At 40.7% G+C, this 22,911-nt stretch overlaps 1 protein-coding gene across 5 annotated transcripts in view; it reads left to right on the top strand.

Moving 5' to 3' along the window:
• STAU2 (staufen double-stranded RNA binding protein 2) overlaps nucleotides 1–20,620 on the top strand; it is a 277,794-nt gene extending 257,174 nt beyond the window's left edge. For all 5 annotated transcript variants that reach the window (XM_063451321.1, XM_063451318.1, XM_063451320.1 and 2 more), the window contains 2 exons: nucleotides 14,196–14,281; nucleotides 19,391–20,620. In XM_063451321.1, the coding sequence (XP_063307391.1) occupies nucleotides 14,196–14,281; nucleotides 19,391–19,484 (180 nt within the window). In that variant the 3' untranslated portion in view covers nucleotides 19,485–20,620. The remainder of the gene's footprint in view (nucleotides 1–14,195; nucleotides 14,282–19,390) is intronic.
• Nucleotides 20,621–22,911: the final 2,291 nt, after the last annotated feature.

Below are 22,911 nucleotides of genomic sequence, written 5' to 3'. Positions count from 1 at the left end.
TCCATTACTTCCAAACAATCATGTTGACTTTCAGTAGGTTGCGGCAAAAGGGTAGCTGGATTTAAGGTGTTTACAGTCTCTAAATGCACTCTTGGGTTTTCACACAACATTGCTTGATACTTGGTCATACGGCTGTTACTAAACCAATGATTTCCTTTGTAATCCAACAACGTCTGTACTGCATGTGGGACTCGTACATAAAGTTCTTGACCCAGAGTGAGTTTATCGGCTTCAGCTACTAGCAGGGCGGCTGCAGCTACGGCTCTTAGACAAGGTGGAAGTCCGCTGGCCACTGCATCCAGTTGCTTAGACATGTAGGCAACAGGTCTTTGCCATGATCCCAAGTACTGTGTCAATACTCCCACAGCCATTCTTCTTTGCTCGTGTACATATAAGTAGAATGGTCGTGTGTGATCAGGTAGACCTAATGCTGGGGCACTCATCAAAGCCTTCTTCACATCTTCAAATGCCGTTTGCTGTTCTTGGGTCCATAAGAAGGGGTCGTGCTCTGTACCTTTGATGGCTGCGTACAGAGGTTTTGCCAGTATCGCATAGCTGATCCATATCCTACAGAAGCCTGCTGCCCCCAAGAATTCTCGCACTTGTCTTCTATTCTTGGGTATTGGTATTTGGCAGACAGCTTCTTTTCTCTCTGGCCCCATAATCCTTTGACCTTCAGAGATATGGAATCCCAGATACTTGACAGTTGGCAAACACAACTGAGCCTTCTTCCTGGACACCTTGTATCCTGCCTTCCAGAGAATATGTAGTAGATCGTGCGTTGCTTGCTGACATTTTTCTTTTGTAACTGCTGCTATCAACAAGTCATCTACATATTGTAACAATACACATTCTCCTGGGATAGACTCGAAATCCAGTAGATCTTGACTTAGAGCTGAACCAAATAGGGTAGGTGAATTTTTAAACCCTTGGGGCAGTCTTGTCCAAGTCATTTGGCGTTTTGAGCCCGTTACAGCGTTCTCCCATTGGAAAGCGAAAATACATTGGCTTTCTGCGGCAATTCGGAGGCAAAAGAAGGCATCTTTGAGATCTAAGACTGTGAAGTAAGTAGCCCCGCCCGGAATTAAAGCAAGCAGGTTATATGGATTGGGTACAACTGGATGTATGCTAACAACCGCATCATTGACTGCTCTTAAGTCCTGTACAGGTCGATACTCATCTGTACCGGGCTTTTGAACAGGCAGCAATGGGGTGTTCCAGGGGGAAGTACAGAATTTTAGGATACCATACCGTATGAACTTATCCAGATAGGATTGGATGTTCTTCTTAGCCTTCTGCGGAATGTGATATTGTCTTAGGCTCACTGGATAAACCCCATGTTTCAGTTCAATTTTTATTGGTGGAATATTGCGGGCCAGTCCTGGTGGGTTGTTCTCTGCCCAAACTCCTGGTATGTTAAACAATGTCTCATCACTCCTAGGGTTTTGGCTAGTCAACACTGTATAAAGTCGCCACTCTTCTTCCTTTGGTACGGATAAAGTCATAATACCTGAAGGTCCATTAAACTTTAAGGATGTTGTTCCATTTGGTAGGAACGTAATCTGCGCTTGTAATTTTGATAGCATATCACGTCCCAGCAATTGGACTGGACATTCAGGCATATAAAGGAATTGGTGTTTTACTACGTGGCCTCCCAATGTACAGAGTCGACTTTTAAGAACCGGTTTTTCAGCACTTCTTCCAGTTGCTCCTATCACAGTAATAGTCCTTCCAGATGGAGGAGCAACTAGATTAGTCACCACTGAATGTTCAGCACCAGTGTCGATCATGAACGCACTCCTTTTCCCCCCTATTGATACATCGACCATAGGCTCCGCTTGACCAAGGGGGATGGAGCCCGGTCGGTATCAATAGTCCTCCATGACAGTGTCAGCCAATCCTACAAAGTCCCTACCTTCTCTATTGCGGGACCTTTGCGCTGCTGGAATATACCTGTCTTCCCTAACACTTCCTCTGTTCCCATTACTCCCTCTATAACCATTACTCCCTCCGGGGCCTCCTCTACCTCTCGCTCTACCTCTAAAGTTTCCGTAGCCTGCCCTGGGTTGGTCTCTCTCGTACTGCTCTCTTTGCGGACATTCGTTCCTCCAATGCCCTTCTTCCTTGCAATACGCGCATTGATCCCTACTCAAAGGCTCCCTACTCCATCTATTATTGCCTCTATCTGGGCCCCGTTTATCTACGCCTGCGATCGCTACCGCTAGCATATCAGCCTTTTTACGCATCTTGCGCTCTTCCTCTTTCTTACTTTCTGTATCCCTGTTCATATAGACCTTATTTGCTACCTCCATTAGTTGGGTGATGGACATACCTGCAAACCCTTCTAACTTTTGTAGCTTGCGCTTAATATCTCCGTATGCTTGGCTGACAAAGGCGGAGTTAACCATTCGGGAATTGTCTGCGTCTTCCGGATTAAAGGGGGTATACAAGCGGTATGCCTCCAATAATCGGTCATAAAAGACACTGGGCGCTTCATCGCTTTTCTGGATCACCTCAACTGTCTTCGACATGTTAATGGCTTTCTTTCCTCCGGCTTTCATGCCAGCAATTATAGCGTCTCTATAGGCTCTGAGTTGAACCATATCAGCACCATTTACGTTCCAATCGGGATCGGTGTTGGGATAGTGTGTCGCGGCCCATGCTGCTGGATTGGCTTGGTTCAAAGCACGGGCTCTATCCTCTAATGCTTTAATGGCTGCTTGATTTATTCTTGTCCTTTCCTCATTGTTAAATAAAGTCATTAGTAACTGCTGGCAATCAGCCCATGTCGGATTATGCGTCTGTACTATTGAGGTGAACAGATCAGTCATAGCTTGTGGTTTCTCAGTATACGAGGAATTATGGGTCTTCCAGTTTAAAAGATCGGTTGTGGTAAATGGGACATATACGAAGACTGGGTCAGCGTGTGCCATTTGACCTGCGGCATCGATATAAGCTGACCCGGGATTCAGACGAAGAGGCATCTGATAGTGCTTTAATTGTTGGGCACCAGTCAACTGTCGGGTTTGGATGGGGCTACGTAGAGAGGCGTCAGTCATGGGTTCCGGTCGGGGAGAGATAGGGTATGGGGATGTGGGAGGTCGGTTTTGGGAAAAGGTCGTAAATAAAACACTTCGAGCCGAGCTAGATGAAGCTTGACCGGAAGTCTGAAGTGGCGCCAAATCAGGATATTCGTTTCTAATGGGGGTGGATTCTGGTTCCGGAAGGGGAGATTTAGTACGAGGGGGGGTGGATCCTGTACTGGAGGAGGAAGCGGAAGTGGATGAGGGTAATGAGGGGAGGGGTGCAGGACTTCCTGCGTTTGCGTCACTTCTTCTTAACGGAAAGTAAGGGGGCGGCAAAGGGATCTCGGACTCAGGGGGCGTGTCCAAAATGGGCCTAACACCAGTCCTAGTGGACGAGCAAGTCCTAGCTACCATGAGGTGACACTGCTCCTCGTGGCATGTCTGGAGCCATTTTGGCGAGTCATTTACGGCCTGTCTCCAACAGTCAATATAAGGAAACTGGCCGTAAAGTTCAGGCCTACCCGATACAGCCACGTGTAAGCGCTGTACCAGAGTTGGATCCAAACTGCCACGTGGCGGCCATGCCGCAACCAAAGTAGGCCACTCCCTAGTACACAAAGTGACCAAACGTACAGGAGACATCTTTACCCCAAAATCACAAACTTTGAATCCCTTTTTAAAATTCTTAACCATACATCCTAAGGGATCCGGAATCGTTGACTGCGACGCACCCATACTTAACAATGGAACGTCGTCGACAACGAATACTATACACGCGTACTATTCAACAGTCACACCCGTTTCCTCTGGCAACAGCACCACGTGGTACGGTTACCAAGTGAAACGTACACAATAACAATAAACACTCAGGGAATTCCCGTACACACACAGCTGTTACACCAGTCACTATATAATCAATATTATGCCCTTTGGCGTAACTATACAGTCACCCACGCTATAATTCTCTATATACGAATTACCCGTCTATAACACACCCCAGTAACATCGTCTTTTACAAATAGCGGTTACAGTACGGTTAGCATAGGTCAAAGCACAAGTTAAGGTCACAATACAATTATTAGTGGTTATGGTGTTAAACATGCAATGGACGACAATGATTAGTACTTATTATATAATGTCAGTAAATATACAGGGTTATGGTACCGTGCACTATAATACAGCAACACACTATTAACACTCTCGCTAGACGGCTGAGCTCGCGCTATCTAACAAGATATACACTTTACTAAAACAATCGTTAACACATTTACAATTCCCAACTAAACTATTGGCCAGTACCTTGAATGGACTACCTAAAACTATATACACCCGTTTTGGTTAGCCACACTGCCCAATCACCACATATATAGCGAGCTAGAGAACCGAATTTACACAGGCGCCTCTTAGTCGCACTATCAAAAGTCTAGTGGGTTCCAAATTTACACGCCTTCCCACTTAGCCCAGATAGGATGAGAACTAGCGAACCGAATTTACACAGGCGCCGCTTAGTCTCCCGGTCCCTCCGACCTAGCGAACGTAATATACACCCTAGAACGCTAGTCTAGACAAGACACCGGTGTCCGGCTAGGGCTATTTACACCAGGACCCCGCCTGACTAACCAAATCAAACGGTCTGACTAAAGAGCGTTCGATCGAGCGGTGCGCCTTCGCTCCTTCCCTCCGACAGAGGGGGCAGATACACAGATTCAAAACCCCTTTGGGCCTACCGCACAATCGGTATACCCCTAGTGGGTCCTGCCGTCTAAAACAGCAGTTGTCTTACCTCCTCGTTCCTGAACCTGAGTTCACACTCATCGACGGGGACACCCCAGCACTTCTCACGTAGAGGCCGATGATCTCCTGGACAACAGACCAGTGGCGCCGAGACGAAGGGAGGTCCACGCAGAAGTTCAGGGGTGCAGCCGTAGAGAACGTGGGCAAAGATAGACCGTCTCACGCCTCTGCCTCTCAGCTACCGTTGAACGATGAGCTTCCCGGCCAATGCACCAAATGATACCGGAGAAACTGACGGAAGCCAAGCACAGAGAGATGGACACAGGTTTCTTCAGGAAGGAAGAGATTCTTTATTGGATCACCGATCGGGACTCAGAGGGACTAGCGTCACCAAAATACAGCAAAGTCTGAGTACTGAATACATAGAGTACATTCCTTATATAGCACTGTAGCTCCTCCCACAATTAACTACACCCACACATACCCTTAACCTATTTAATAAATAGAGTCTAAACTCATCCATCCGGTCTAACCACGTGGCTCATCTGATACAAAGGAGAGGGACGCGTAATTCCAGTTCTTACATTCCTGCACCTGGTCAGTACAGTGATAACAGTATCTTAGCTACGTGTAATTAACTAACTGATACTACAAACACATATACATACATATGCCTTGTGGCAATCTTAGCCTGCTAAACTTGTATTTTACTGGAATTACATCACAAAATGAACTAGGACACTATTTCAGGAGTCTGCAGGCTGCATCCATTTACAGTGCAAATTTAGTAGTGGCACGGGTGCATTTTCCTTTTAAATTTTACTCTGTATCTAAATATTGATATTTTGCCATGTTTTTCCTGGAATTCCAACATAATCTCTTCTCAGGAATCAGTTAGAATACTTCTGTTGTAGTTTATAGTTATCTTGTATATTGTAACAAGCATTACGGTTCAGAGTCAGTCTAAATATTTGGATTTATCACTCCAAAGCACTTGCCAGCTTTTATCTATTAATCAACCTGCAATGCTTGTGATGTATTTAATGTGTATAAAATGTTGAATGAAAATAAACATGCATTTACATTTTTTTTTTGTCAAGGTTTACTTTACAATTTAACGGTTTCAAATTGTGCTGTCATGTGTATAATAAAACCTTCTGATTTAATTTAATGTTTTCATAAAGGAACACTTCAAGTACTATAACTACTACTGTGCACTGTACTTGTTATGGTACCATGAGTGCCCTGGCACCCCCTGTTCCTCCCAGAGAGATTGTGTGTGCAGTTTGCAGATGGCACAACAAGTATAATGTTCTCTCCACTACTGCCATGCCTTATTAACCTGTCACTAGTTCAAATTAGTGCTCTAACTTGCACAGCCCCCTACACCTTTAGGGCCCAATGCAGGTGCCTGGTCGTAAAAGAACACTATCAACACAACCTCCCCATCATGAGGGGTCAAACAACTTTAGGATAGTTTGACGTCTTAGCAGGAGCTTTTGGTAACTCTCCTGAGTTAAGCCCTGCGCTCAGATAAGAGCTTCTGGCTCTCCAGACGAAGTAGTGCAAAGGGGAAGCGGTGTCCGGCAGACCTCAAGGAAGAAGTCAATCCATTTTAAAATGGTTTGATTCCTTACTTTTCAAGGCACTCCTTGCACCATTACCTTTATGGTGCTTGGAATGTTCCTTAAAGCATTTTATAAAACTATATATCTCCCATACTTGTAAGGTACTACTATATTGGGCAATGTGGAGCTTCTTAACATACCCGAATGTATGTTAGAGGACCTTGACAACTTATGTTTTTCCTACGTTTAAAATGCTCTGTCATTTTCTTATTTGTTCCATTTACCTGTTGTAGGCAAGTTCTTGTTTAAGCATTAATTATAATAATTCTAAATAATGAATGTTTACAAAGCTCTTTACTGTTCTTCTACCATGTTAAGTGTTGTCTTATTTACTTATGCAACTAGATATATGTTGCACATAAAGTCAATGGCGAACAGATATATTAGAGGGGATATTTGTTAAATGGCAAATCAGCCTACAGGTGCATTAAGGCTCTTGAAAATATTGTGATTGTCAATTCTATGGAGGGCTTCATCTTGTTCTTTATCCCAGAGATGCCAAGTGCTTCCAATTACTAAGGTATTACTCATTCAACAACACAATATAGTACTTTAAATTAGTCATTATTCAGGAATGCAAAGATATGTTTTTAAGCATTATGTACGGGTGTTTACCAATGGGAAATATACCATTACATTTATTGTTTTTACTTGGCTATTTCCCACTTGCTTTCTGATTTGAGCAAATTAAGCAATTTCTGTTCTTGAATAATGTGGTCATTAAAGAGACACTATAGGCACCCGAATTGCTCATTGAAGGGGGCTGGGTGCAGTGCCCCTCTTCCCTTAGCCATGCCGTTGTAAACATTGCAGTTTCAGAGAAACTTGAATGTTTACATTTCAGGGGTAAGACAGCTGATAGTGGCGGTCTACCAGACACACTAGAGACGCTTCATGACCTATCATGGAATATGACTGTAAAACGATGCTGGACCACATCTAGCAATTTCTAAAATCGCATAGGAAAGTATTGAATCAATGCTATTCTATGTGGAAGGCCTAATGCACGTACGGAGGTCACCACACTTGCGCATTAGGAACCCCTCGTCTGCTGATATTGATGGAGGAGGAGCCGGACACTGAGGTCAGGAAGTTAAAAGGGGGGTAACTCTTTACTTGCCACTGGAGGAGAGGGGGGGGGGGAAGCAAGGTGTGCAGAGGAACCTTTTAGTGTTAGGAATACGTTTGGAAAATTCTACAGTGGCCATCAGTCACCTGGCTTGAACCCCATATAAAATCTCTGGTGGGCTTTGAAGAAGGCAATTGGAGCACGCAAACTTAAAGAATATTACTGAACTGGAGGCCATTGCTTATGAGCAATGGGCTGAGATTTCTCAGGAATGCTGCCAGAAGCTATGTCTGACTTTGCGTCCCGATTGCAACAGGTCATAACAGCAAAAGGGTGCTCTACTAAGTACTAGATTGCTACAAGATACTTGACATAAAGGGATTGAATAATTTTGATACTGGAGAAGTCATTATAAGTTGCATTTTTAGTTGAATTTGGGGAAAACAATTGAAGCATTCATTGTGTCGAGCTATTTCAATTGCTTTTGTTTAATTTCTTCATTGCAAATAGTTGAAAATCTGCAAATTTTGATAGCAAACCTGATTTTCAATGGGGGTTGAATAATTTGATTACAACTGTATATAGTGCATAAATAAAATTGCATGTGAGCTTTTAGCATTGCCAGGACAATGAAGATGTTATTCAGTCCAGATGCTCAAGTAGCTCTTCTTCTATAGACTAAAGAGGGAGGGAAAGGTCCATCCTTAACCCCTTAAGGACCAAACTTCTGGAATAAAAGGGAATCATGACGTGTCACACATGTCATGTGTCCTTAAGGGGTTAAAGGAATACTTTAAGTTCCTTAACCAATACTGTATAGTGGTTATGGTGCTAGGACTGTCCTGGTCTCTAACCTCCACACCCCACCCACCATTGTAGGTAGTCAAAATGTTTAGAACTACCAGGAGAACCCAAAGCTACTGTATAATCTGCTCGTTCTATGCCCTGCACAACCATGCAAGTTACGTCTCGTGTCACCCTGTTTTTTCATATTGTCATTTGTCTTGACTATTTAAAAAATACTTTTTTATATCATTTGATAAAGACAAGGTTGAAAAATAAACCGATGTTGGTCACTCTGGCTTACATAGTATTATATGCTCATGTGTGCATGTTTTTTGTTATTTTCACTAATTGTGTTTGTTTTTATTATTATTATGTTGAAGGGACTGCAGCTAATGGTTTCTTTGCTCACATGTCTAATTGCTGTGTTAATATAAATATTTATTTCAGCATCTAATTATTTGCAAAGTTGAGCATTTATATGTGCAGAACAAAAATATTTACCAATAGTTGTAGGAGGCTTGTGTAAGCTAAAGCTACAGTTTTTGGTTTTAAGGCCCAAATTCTTAAAAGCAATAAACTTCAAAAATCATTTCAGGGCAACCAGGCCATGTAGAGACACCTTCCTGTTCCCTGAATGGGTAGGATCGAAACTTTAACGTAGAAGAGTCTAATCATAGGGCAGTACTAGACCGTCTACACTATTATTACTCCTGAACTCTTCTCGAAAATGCAGTTTGTGTAGTTACGTACCTATTCTAGTTAAAATGTAAATTCATTTGTGTAGATCTGAGCATTTCTGTGTAAACACATAGATCTTTGTTTCATATACATCCTGTCTCAGGGAAATACCCAGATTAACCTCCTTTTTTATTATTAAATTATGCATTAAAAATATCCTTGGTTACTTTTCAAGGTTGTACAAGGGATCTGATCATCGTCCATTCTGTCTTAAAGGGATACTAATGGCACCAAAACAACTTTATCTGAATGAAGCGATTTTGATGTATAGATTATGCCCATGCTTTCTCACTGCTCAATTCTCTGCCATTTAGAAGTTAAATCACTTTGTTTATGCAGCTCAAATCACCCCTCCTTGCATGTGACTTGTATCGCCTTTCTAAACACTTCCTGTAAAGAGAGCTCTGATGTTTAAACATCCTTAATTGCACATCCTGTTTGATTTAGAATTTCTTATCTCCTGCTGTTAATAGCCCTCTAGACTCTACAGGAGTGTGCGATTAAAGTTCAGTTTACAGAGCCTAAGCTAAAAAATCTAAAGTAATTTGAGATCTCATTGAAAATGAAATAATTTTTGCTTGCAGATTGAATTGGAGGTGTGAATATGGCCAGCATAAAGAGAAAGAAAAGTGATTTAACTCCTAAATAACAGAGAATTGAGCAGTCAGACTGCATTAGCATTTTGAAAGGGCGGCGCAGGTGATCTTTTGATCTCCCTGCCTTCTTGAAGGGAGTCTGATCAGTGCCAGAGCTCTATCAAATTTTGATGTGGCTTCCCCCTCAAGTGGCACCTAGGACATGTACCATGCCTACCATACCTTTTGGTACGGCACTGTGAAAGGTTTGCCTGAATCATTTAAACCGCTTGCCACCGATATTACACAGGTTTAATGGAAAAGTAAAATTGTATTAAAAAAAAAAAGAAGCTAAAATAGTACAGCACAGGGGCAAGCGACCACACCACGCTCAGCATGGAGATAGGTTTCAAGTCTGGTATACATGTGGCGTTGGATGACCCTTAAGATCCTGCGTAATTACAGCTACTGCCGATACAGTGCATGGATTTATATGCTTCTCTTTAATTACATATAACTTGTGCTGAGTACCCTGTGGCACTTAATCTCATGTGCACTTACCAGTATGTTATACAGTAATCATTTTAGTTGTGTTTACTCTACATCTCATTATACCATGCTTTCTATTCTTTTCTCAATTTACAATGAAATCTTGTCCGTCTGAAAAGTTTTATCTACTAGCAAATCAATGCTATACTCTCAATATAGAAATAGAAATAAATATTGGTCCAGGAACTTAAGTATAAAAGCCAAAATAGCAGTTTTATTTAAAGTAAAGCAGCAAAGTTTTGACCCAGCAGGGTCTTTGTCAAGCTTGAGCCCTGGCCGTTTTCCGCTCCTGAGTATCCTGGAAGCCTGGAGAGTGTGGTATCCATTATATATTCTATACTGTCAATGTAGACATGTTAGCCTAGCCCAGGTATAGGCACTCCAGATGTTTTGGACTACACCTCCCATGATGCTTTGTCGGTATTATAGCTGTAAGAGCATGTAGTCCACAATATCTGGAGTGCCAAATGTTGCCTAGCCCTGGACTAGCCTGATTATTAAATTTTCAAAACTGTGCATGTTTTCTCTATGTGCAATACACCACAAAAGCCTTGTATTGATGTACTTGTCTATTTCTGGTGGTATCTCCCCTTGCGTTTCTCCTACCTCCCTGTGTAGCGTTGCCGGACGGTGCGGACTGCGGTACAGGAGCTTCTGTTTCTGCCCGGCCACGCTACTCAGAGTGACTCGTCACTCGTATCCTGAGCCACCAGAGCCGGTGCACCCTAAAGGACGCGCCGGCCCTGGTGTCAAACCCCCCGCTCCAGCCCTTGTGACGCCACTGGTAAGTATGTATGCCACTGGTAAGGATGTATACTGTGACTGTGTACCTGCTTTATTCCTATATCAATGGCAAGTTATGGTACAAAATATGACTTTTATTTGCTTTTATTGTTATGATCTACAAATCTAGACACAAACCAGCAAATTCTATGAACATTTCCATAATTCTAGTCTGGAGTCATCTGAATAAATCTGACATCTATAAATTTTCTGTTATCTCGCCCTGATAATATGGGCTCAAGTGTTTTGAGTCTTTACCAGTTACTTTATTTCTTGCACATGCCTTTCCTTTTACGTAACTGATACAATATTGTTTTTTTCCTGACTTGTGCTATAGACACGGCAGGTTAATCTTGACTCCTATCTACAACAGGTCCATCTGCTGGTGTTCCGAACAAGCTTAGCTCAATCGTCCCAGTAAGGGGAGATTCCGAACGTTGCCGTGCTGTCTAAACAAAACGTCTAAACTCTGTAGAAATGTTGTAGGTTGAGTGTTGGGAATTGTAACGCAGATTGTTGAGTGACAGGGAGAGATATAGAAATTAAAATCCCAACTGGAAAAATTTACCTCACGCTGATACATTCAGATATTTATAAAGAGACCTTTAGCCAAAACAAACAGCAGCCTGCTGGCATTCGCGATCTGGCAGTGCTAGAATTACTGCATGTAATACAGAACATATCTAGAAACATCTGTTTCAGAACCTGTGGGAATTACCTCACAATAGAATTGTAAAATGTTTGTCGAGTGAAATATCTTTATGTATGTGTGTAAATATTGCAAGAGAAATCATGTGCGCTAATTAACTGGAGGGCGCTTGCTATTCAGCCAATTGCCAATCTGCTATTAACCTCTCCACTGCTCCAGAAAATGCCAGATGAATTTTGTGTTTCTTTTAAAGGTTTCGAGGCTCAATAGTTCTCATCAGCAGGAGACAGGTTTTCAAACACTACACAGATGATATTAAATATAATTAAACAATATTATCCTTTCAGTTATGGCTTTGGCATTTTATTCAGCTGGTTTTCGGACCCTAATCATCAATTTGGTTCTGCAGCATTTTGTTAATGGCTCCCCAGTGTCCACTTGGTGCTTTTGTATTTATTTATTTATTTAGTTACCTTACTTGCCCCTTTTTGCTTTTCAAAATGTCACCCAAATCTATGTTTCAAAGGTTTAAGTTCAAGATTCCCTTTAACCTGAAGATTTCATTGCCTCAGTCTGTTGAAAACCCTATTCCTAAACGACTACCGTAATTACTTTTTTTGCCTTAACAAATTTTTGTAAGAATTGACCTAATTACAGTTAGAGGATCTGACATCTTTTCATTGAGGATGAGACCATCTTGGATTTAGCACAATGTTCATAGAAACCAGGGTTATTAAAAAACAGTTCACTGCCTTATCCATTTAAGTACTTTTCACAAAATAGCAGGAAAAAAAGAGCATACTTTCCAACAGCGAAAGTATGAATGAAATGGGGTGAGCTACAACAGGGTCTGATAAGGAGGAGGAGACATACCTGCCCAAAATAGTGACTGGCTAGGCTTACTTAGTGACTTCATGAGCAGAACTCTATTAAAGCACTGTGTACATTTTTAATTTCTGTACCCATTACCTAATTATTTGGGAGGGGGGAGGGGGCGGGGGTGTATGGCTTCCCTTACAGTACTTTAGACTGGCTATGAAATATTAGTGCAAAAACATCCCGTATTTGCCACATACTGTATGTGAGCAAATTGTCTCCTGGTGGCTATTTGTAAGTTACCTGCTTACACTATTAATGTATGTGGAGATACAGTTTTGTTTGGCTAAAAACAGTCAACTGCACTATTTAGTTTATAGCCTAACCATAAGCCGTGGACTATGTCTAGATCTATCCTACCTCACTGGCTGCTAAAATACAGTCCTGTAATTTTGAGCCATATGTAATATAACTCTCAGAATGGTGAGGTATAACATATGTCATGTCCTCTTTAGTCTTGAACATGCACCACCTGAAAATTTAAATAAAAAAAAATAAATATATTAAAATAAAAGGTAGTAGAAAACAGCTGGGCTGCATAAAGTACACCATTAAACAAGCGTTCCCTGGAGGATTTTTAAACTAAATGTATTGTTGTGCACATCGCAGGCAAGACATCGCAAGAGAGCCTATGCCTCTTGCAATTGCTGGTCCTTTATCATTTTCTTGGACCCTATGAATTTTATTTTTTTTTAAATTTAATGATCCGTTTTCAGTTTAGAAGACATTTGGTTCTGAAATGTTTAACCTCAGCCATTTAGAATGTTGAGGTGTGGAGATCTGAGGTGATCATAGACTAACTGAAAATGTCCAGGTGAAAAATATATACATGTCCTTCCTGAGATATACATTGCATATGAAAAAAAAAAAGTGAAATAAAAGCAATACATAAAGGAACTACAATGGGCTGTAGTAGTTATTGTGCTTGGATTGTTCCATTAATAACCCGCAAAAAACGAACATGTTGGTTAAGAAAACTGAGGATCAATCACACACTCAAAAAAAAAAAACACTGGGGGGCTTTGGAATGTTCCATTAATAACCTACAAAAAACTTGCCTTTAATAAACCAAATATATTTATAATTGCTAATAGGACATAAAATTCCACTACACTCTTAAAGTGAACCTGACAACATAAAACAGCTTGTTAGGAGCTCTAAAACCTGCCTATAGACTGCATGGCTGTTTTATTTTCACACTGCTGTTATAGAGCCCTGAAGGCATGAACTCATATTGTGACAATTCATTTCAATGGTGGCAATACTTTCCTCACCTTGGTATAATAACTAACATGCTACTAAATCCTTGCCCCTTTCATAACATTGTGTGAGTGCTTGCTAATCCAATTCAATGCACGTTTGCTTCTAGAATCTAAAAAATGGAAACTGTCTTATTTGAAACCCAAACCCAAAGCTACTATTGGCAAAAATGTAAGACTTCTATAATCCCCTCCTCCCCTCCAAAAATTCCATGTGTGTCCCGTCCATTTTATATCGAATAATAACACATATTTATTACTTTTATTATTGGTTTTGTTTGTGAAATGATGTGTTCTTTGAGAATGTTGATTGTTATTCCATGCCGTATTGCAAGTACCTATGGAAAGTATTATAGTGCACATGAGAATTTTAAAGGACACTTATTAAAAAACAAAACAATATGTTTATACAATTTGGTTGTTTACTGTTTAATTGCCCATTTTGATGGTTTCTGTGTCTAATTTTAATATTTCATTAAAAGGTGCCAAACCCTATTCTCATTTATCTTTTCTTGCTTTGCAGGCAGCTTTAAGTGCCTTGAAACAGTTTTCAGAACAAGGACTGGATGGTGTAGAAGGTTCTCTCATGACTGAAAATGGACCCTTTGAGTAAGTATTTTTTATCCAAAAAAAAGCTTCACTTAAAATTCACCTGATGGTGAATTAATGGAGGAGCATGCGGCAGCGATAGACCAGGTGGAAAGTTAGCTCTGAAAATTCCTCAAACAGCCGGCAATATAGAAAGTGTGATGGTGTGAAATCTCTAAAACAGAGAATATCCATTCTAGACTTAAGAGGGAATAAGAAAATAGAGATGGGAGAAACGCTCTACTCCTGGAAAGGATCACCAGACCTTGTATAACATAAATAGAGGTAGAGCACTATAAAGTTATAGTGAGAATAGCAAACCTCATCAGTACACATAAAAAGTACAACTAATATACATATATAAAGGAAAAGGTCCTGTTAGAAAAGTCCAAAAGGATATCCAGCAAGTCCACAATCTTATAGCATGAGCGTCACTCCCCCTGCTTCTGAAAACAACATGGATTATGGTAACACAAATGGCAACTGTGACAGATGGCAACTGTACCCCAGCTGGGTACCTCCGCCAAAGGACCGCTTCCTAGCTGGAACAGGGGACAAACTGCAACACTTCTGACCACAGTCGCCGTGGCTTGACTGTGGCCCTGGAACCGCTCCTTCCTGGACTCGAATGGGGAATTAGCTCTAGTCCTTACAAGGACTTTCCCTGTTGAATCCCCTCAAGCTGGAACAGCAGACACAGGAGTAAATCTTCTTTCCCTCCAATAACAGGACGACACACAGTTTTGGAGTGTACGCTGGAATATATTTTAATGGTACCACACCGGCATTTTATGACAATCCCCAAGCAAGGTGTACACCCATATGGACCTTGTTGGGGACAGGGACACAAACTTACAAACCAAAAATAACACATTTATAATGTAAGGCACTCCCACACAGTATACAATCCCTCCCCTCTGCTTGGGAGATAATTGGATTACTAACTGTACTAATTCTAATCCAGTTATTTTTAAGCACAGAAATAACAAACATTTCTAAAAAGTCCCAAAAGTACCCCAAAACACATGATACATCCCCTGATAGCCCTGATCTGGGTGACCAACATATCCAAAAATCATCCAGATCAGTTCAGGGGTTCAGGAATTTCCTGGAAGTCATAATTTTGACCGACCGTGCAGATGGTCTTATGCCCAAAACAGTTCCATGAAATCAGTGCTAATGGTCGGTCAAGTTTGGTAGTCTTTCACAGGTTTCCCTGCAGCGCCCATAGTCTGTGTGCAAGAGGCTGGCAAGCCGGCTCCTCCAAGAGCTCTTGGCAAACTCACTTGGAGAGGGGAGTTTGTCACAGCAACTAATATACTTTCTAAGAAAGATACAATACCTCCCCACAAAATGAAAAATGAAGCCAGTCAGTACAAGGAACTAGTTGCTTAAAATAAGGAAATAACAATATTCGCTCTAAAAATAGAAGTACTTTATTCCAAAATATAAAAACTCACAAATGTAACGTGAGTAAGAAGCAAACAGCAAAAACACAAGTTGTGTAGTTGGTAGAGACCTGTAGTTCGGACCCTGTGGATGGATGAGGTATATGGGAGCTGTAATCCGTCCTGTGTCCTGATCGCCGGTGAGGACGGCGTGCATGAGGACGGCCAGCAATATAGGAAGCGAGAGAGGGACACATCCACTCCAATTTCTGTAGTGTGACCAAGCTGTCCGTAAACTTTGCTGCTCTCTGCCCTCAGCTTAATGAAGTGGTCTGGGTGCCAGGTCCAGCTAGGGTTAACTAATTGTTTTAGAAACATAGCAGTTTCAGAGAAACTGCTATGTTTATCAATTAGTTAAGCCTTCCCCCTAATCCTCTAGTGGCTGTCTCACTGACAGCCGCTAGAGGCGCTTGCGTGATTCTCACTGTGAAAATCACAGTGAGAGCACGCAAGCGTCCATAGGAAAGCATTATGAATGCTTTCCTATGTGACCGGCTGAATGCGCGCGCAGCTCTTGCCGCGCGTGCGCATTCAGCCGGCGGGGAGGAACGGAGGCGGAGAGGAGGAGGAGAGCTCCCCGCCCAGCGCTGGAAAAAGGTAAGTTTTTACCCCTTTCCAGAGCCGGGCGGGAGTGGGTCCCTGAGGGTGGGGGCACCCTCAGGGCATTCTAGTGCCAGGAAAACGAGTATGCTTTCCTGGCACTAGAGTGGTCCTTTAAGCAAAGATGGGAATTATATGTTCTGTAATCTCTCTGACCCTTGCTCTCTTAGCAATACAATGCATTACTGCAAGACTGTGCAGAGCAGCAAACATTATATGTGGGCATTTTCATTTTTACAAAGGGTCTATGGACCACATGGACCACTTTGTGATTATTGTAAAATGCAACATTTGGTCCTAACTGGGTTAAACCACCAAAAACGCAAATATAATTTAGATGGAGTGCAGGAGATCTATAAAGACATAATTTTCAAAAAACAACATATGGTAAATCCTCAACTGACATCTTTTTAGAAAATATATTTCAAAAATGTTATGGTGTGCTTCACTGTAAACAGATTTCACCTGCTGGAATTTAATGCTCGATTTTGAAATGTATTCACGTGAGCATTGTAATTCTTACAGTCCATTCAGAAACTACTAATAGTCACCTAAATTACTTTAGCTAAATAAAGCAGTTTTAGTGTATAGATCATTCCCCTGCAATTTCACTGCTCAATTCACTGTCATTTAGGAGTTAAATCACTTTGTTTCTGTTTATGCAGCCCTAGCCACACCTCCCCTGGCTATGATTGACAGAGCCTGCATGGAAAAAAAAAACTGGTTTCACTTTCAAACAGATGTAATTTACCTTAAATAATTGTATCTCAATCTCTAAATTGAACTTTAATCACATACAGGAGGCTCTTGCAGGGTCTAGCAAGCTATTAACATAGCAGGGGATAAGAAAATCTTAATTAAACAGAACTTGCAATAAAGAAAGCCTAAATAGGGCTCTCTTTACAGGAAGTGGTTATGGAAGGCTGTGCAAGTCACATGCAGGGAGGTGTAACTAGGGTTCATAAACAAAGGGATTTAACTCCTAAATGGCAGAGGATTGAGCAGTGAGGCTGCAGGGGCATGCTCTATACACCAAAACTGCTTAATTAAGCTAAAGTTGTTCAGGTGACTATAGTGTCCCTTAAAGACTTTTTATTTTTTTGGTTGGGGGGAGGGGGACTTTTTATGTTGCAACCTTATGCAGAAGAAAATGAAATGTCACATTAACATAAGTATTCATACCATTAACTCAGCAATTAGGTGAAACACCTTTGGCAGTAATTACAGCCCTAAGTCTTTGTGGGTATGGTGCGAAACTTTGGATTTGAGTAAATTCTGCCATTTATCTCTGTGAATCCTCTGAAGAGCTGTCTGTTTGTATGGGGCACATTGGGGAACATCCATTTATTTGGTCTCTCTAAAAATATTTGATTGGGTTCAAGTCCGAGTTATGGTTGGGCAGGTCCTCGACATTCACAGAGTTGTCCCAAGGGTCATTTTTCTGTTGGAACGTTAACCTCCGGCCCAGTCTCAGGTCCTGAGCACTCTGGACCAAAAATCTTTTTTTTTTTTTTTTGCTTTGTCATTATGGAGTATTGAATGTAGACTGATGTGAAATAAAAATAATTTAAGCATTTGTAACATATATGGCTTCAACGTAAAAAAAAGAAGGGATCTGAATTCACTGTATATTCATCAAAGTGTCTTCCCCTATTAACCAACTTTTGTAAAAAATTATATTTGAGAGGAGTAAACCGATCAAAATTTATGGTGTTTAATGTAAAAAAAACAAACTAAAGGGAATCAACACAGTAAAGGAGGAGAGTATATTTAAAAGAAGAGAAACTACCACAATAAGAGGACATAGTCTTAAATTAGAGGGACAAAGGTTTCAAAATAATATCAGGAAGTATTACTTTACTGAGAGGGTAGTGGATGCATGGAATAGCCTTCCAGCTGAAGTGGTAGAGGTTAACACGGTGAGGAAGTTTAAGGATGCATGGGATAGACTTAAGATAAGGCCAGGGACTAATGAAAGTATTTAGAAAATTGGGCAGACTAGATGGGCCGAATGGTTCTTATCTGCCTTCACATTCTATGTTTCTATGACTAATTAAAAGTGTTTCGAAATATTGGGCAGACTAGATGGGCCGAATGGTTCTTATCTGCCGTCACATCATATGTTTCTATGTCTTGTGAAACAAGTTGGATAACCTTGGCATGGCTTCAAGGTAAATGTAGTCAACTAAACTTCTACAGTTTTTCTGTAAATTAGCCCTAAACATTACAACCATCATTATACAATGCATGGAGAGTATATATGGAGAAAGATATAGGAAGAGCATTTGGAATCCCCTGTATATAGAGAGCAGTTCACATCCCGCAGATACAGTCTTCTTTGATTTTCCTATCTACCATATCTGAGTTCTTCTTGGTGGTATTTTTATACTTGTTGGATATGTGAGCTGCTTCCAAACACAGCAGAATACACTGTCTGTCCATTCATAATTCTGAGCCTTATTACTAAAACTGGGAAGATCAACATTACTCTCCCAAAATATGCAGCATTAGTATAGTCATTTCTGCTGAACATGTTTGCAAAGGCTGTACCGCAATGTTAATTTATTATTTAAGATTTTTTTTTTTTCTCACTTTTGCATTTTGGCACCAAATTCCATCTGATCCTTTCTTTTTTTTTTGTTTCTCCAAACTAAGCCTTACTTTCTAGTTAAGGTAATAGACTTCTGCTTTTGATTTATACCATGGGATATAGATTTCTTATCACAAGGACAAATATTTGCAAGTTAAGGAACTTGCAACTTTATCTGTACCTTTTAATGAAACTAAGTACCTAAGATGTAGCAACTGATTCGGTCAATTGCCTTCAAATTCATTCTGACATGTTGAGATTGGACATTGATAGAGTAAGAGTTTTTTTTGTTATTTATAAACTGTCCTTCCATCAGGAAGAGTCCTCATGATCTCCTCATTGTGCTATCTGATCATAAATATTGTTTTTTCACTTCAAAATGACACCCCTCAGGATGACCTTTGAGTCTTCCATGCCATCAGCTAATAAACTTGTCTTGAGATGTGCAACTCTGGACCCTAAAGCCCTCTTGTTTATGTATTAATCTTTCAGACAAGCCAATCATCGAGGAGAGAAGACAGACAATAAGCAGACTAACTCAGGCACCAGCGCTCAGGACTGCAGGGATTCAAAGGCTGTCGTCTAGGAGTTCTCCTATATCTACGGCAGCCACTGCATCCGTATAAACCTGTCAACACGCAATAGGGTGTACGTGTACAAGGAAACAAATCACTAATACCATTATACAAAGTCTTATGTGAAGACAACACTATTCTAGAGCAAGAGATATAATACATTGTACTGTTTATACAAAGTGGGGATGTTAATTAACTTTAACGCATCCTCGTGTAATTTGAGACCACAACTTCATTTAATTGCCTTGAGGCAGTAGAAATCTGATCTCGCTAGTGCTTCAAGTTAGAATTTATTAGTTGAAGTGTTAAGAGAGATAAAGGTAAACTTTAACCGATTTAATGTTGAGAGAAAAACGTGAGGGAAAAAAAACCACGTTGGATAGAGCTGTAGTGTTTTCGTTTAACCTATATTTCTCTTTTTAATTATTTTTTTTTAATTTCTTTTTGTTTTTAGTAAACATGCTTTGATATTTTAAAATTTAACCAATGACAGAGCTTACTTAGTGCTTGTGAAAATTGTAGTCGTTGTCTTCATATATAATCACAGCTTACCTTTTACAAAGCAAATTACAGTCATTTTCACTCTAAAATACAATGAGCTTTTAGAAAACAATCCAGAATTAACCATGAAATCATGACCGACATTTGCTTAAACTTTTTAAGTGCCTGAGGAGTTGTGCGATGCTTAAATTGACCATGCACTCGTAGGTCTCCTTTGTCACTCAAAAGGGCCAAAAACGTGAGCTGATGTTTGTAGCATTAAGTCACAGTGTAACCTAAGGTAACGGTTCAGTTTAGTTTCCTGCACCCTATACCTAGTCTGCAGAAAACCTTTATTATTTTTTTTCCTGATCACCAGGCTTTTTGTGTGAAATACATTTACACCCATTGTGTTGTTTTGACTCACAGTTACATCAACTGAGTGTTTTTAATAACTGCATTCTGCGCTATGACATCAGCTAGTCCAAAGAAGAAATGCATGTAAACTAACAAGAAAATCAATTGTAACTGTTTAATTAAAACAATGACTGGTTAGAGACTATGTTTAATATAATAAAGTTAACTTGTTAGGGAGAAACTGTGTACCACCCTGTTTGGAGATGTTTTCTGGGCAAATGCAGTAAAACCACATCAGTTCATGTTTAAATCGCTGTTGCGTTTTTCTTTCCTTCATAATACACAATGAAGTATTTTACACACATCTGCTGTTTATTTAAAAACTGTAATTAAGAACCTTTTTAATTTCATATATTTTTTTTAATTTTAATCTTTTCAGCTGCATACATTTCTCTGTGCTTTTAGCACAAAATAGTCATATAATTTGTTGTGACTTCAAACAAGGCTGAGTAATCTTTTTATTTAAAAAAAAATAAAATTGATTCTTTACGTTAATAAGCAATTTTATACAGCGTGAATCAACTCCAAGATACATAAACGTTAATGTTATGTTCCAGGCTGTGCTTGCTTAACTGCAGTGGTATATCGTACATTCCAAAACTAAACACAAATAATGTTAAGCCTAAATCACATAATCATTCTTTTCTTTGCATGTAAAATCAGTGTTATTCCACCGAACACATTTATTGGGTGAAAAATTTTGATAAAATTATAGGTTATATTTTTTAGAGTTTTTTCACAAGAGAGGTTTTCATTGCTTAGTAAGTTATAACTTTTTTGCAACAGACATTTTTTTGTTTTGTAGATAGCTATTTCACGATCATGCATAATAGTAGACATGTTTTGATTCATTTGAACTTCTTTTTTTTTGTCAATCTTTGTTTTATTGAGATAATAACATCAGTTTACAATATTCAGATTGAATGCGGTGATTGATTTACATTAGCAACAATACATAGAATTTGATTGTGAGAACCGGTTTAATTTTTTTATTACGTTTGTGGGTCAGATGATGCATGTTGTTAAGATTTATAATAAAAACACGTTGTGTCCGGTGCAGATACCCTTTTGTTGACACTACTTGCATAACATAAAGGCGAAAACAAGCAGGCTACTCATAACCTTCAGGTCTTTCGAATCTGTAAGCCATCTAGTAAGCTTGTGGACGGTGTGGTTTACGTGTGCGCTAGCTGATGGATGCTAGCAAGGGGTATCACCTCTGTTATGGTGACGGGTATCTGCAGACTATGTGGCTAATTGGGTTAAAGACCACTTACAAAAGAGGGTTACTAGAGGATGGGGGGGGGGACTGGATGAGTAAATGGTTTGTTTAGGAACCTAGGGTTCCGTCCTAGCTGATGGAGCCATCCTGGGTAGTAGTGATCCCACTAACTTTGACTGCGTGTTAGGTCTGGTTAGGCAAAAAACTGACCGCAACCTATACGGTGTAAAGCAGGTTTTGGGTTAAACAAAGTGGGTGTATCAACAAGAAAACATATAAACAACACATGTGAACATAATGTGCAGCTCTTCGGGTAGCTCAGGTTGCCGCTCCAGGCTTCTCCCTCCTTCCTGATTAGAAAGGCTCCACTCATGTAGGACCCCAGACATGGTTGGCGGGGGAGGCATGCAGCGTGGCTGTGTTTGGAGTGATCCCCAATGTTTGGAGGGAGGTGAGTCTCAGCACTCCACCATCTGCAGTAGTAGCTGTAAGGTGTCTTGGTAAAGTCCAGCGGTATTCCACCCCTGCCTCTCGCAGCTGGCCTGTGACTTCTCCAAGAGTCCTCCTCCATTACAGTGTATTCTCTGTTAAATTTTGGCAGAATGTGAGCTTAGATGCCTCGAACTCGTATGGCGTTTTACACTGCACTGCTGTCAGAATTAGTTTTTTGTCTGACATCTCACTATAATGTCCCGAGTGGCCTCAGTTGGGGCTTGTCTGGACTTGTTGATTCTATATCTGTCAAATATGAACTTTTTTGCTTGAGAGTGCGGTAAGATTGTTTCTGTCAAGCGCCGCAAATAGTGTGGCAATTCGGCTGGGCTGAATGAGTCTGGGACACCTCGGATCTTAATGTTGTCGCGTTTGTTGCTGTCTTCGACAAATTCTAGTCGATGTATCAGAGATGTATGCGAATATTGTACACTTTGCATTTGTGCTTTCAGCCCCTGTACCTCTTAAGGGCTGTGACTTCCTTTTCAGTGGTTTGCGTACCCCTGTACCTCTGTTCGGACCACATCCAGGTCTCCTGCTGACATCTGCCTGAGCTCTCTCAGTAGGTTAGGTTTGTCTTGTTTAGTGGCAGGGGCTAGGGCCGGGGGATCTTTCTCTGCCATTTCTTCCAGCAATGTCATGGAGTAGGTTGTTTCGCCTGCATCTGTGGTGTCTGCATGGGAGTCTGCCCTGTTCGTCTCACTTTCTGACCAGGCTGCCTTCTTGGATGCTGCTGGGTGCTGGAGCATTGCCCCGATGTCCTGGGATGCTTTGCTGGGGCCTGCTTGTGGCTTTTGGGATCTGCGTCCAATGTTGTCAGTGGGTAG

The sequence above is a fragment of the Pelobates fuscus genome, chromosome 4, assembly GCF_036172605.1.
Source record: "Pelobates fuscus isolate aPelFus1 chromosome 4, aPelFus1.pri, whole genome shotgun sequence".
Classification (NCBI taxonomy): Eukaryota; Metazoa; Chordata; class Amphibia; order Anura; family Pelobatidae; genus Pelobates; species Pelobates fuscus.
Note: the sequence above shows the minus strand (reverse complement) of the source record. Positions and strands in the feature narration are given on the sequence as shown.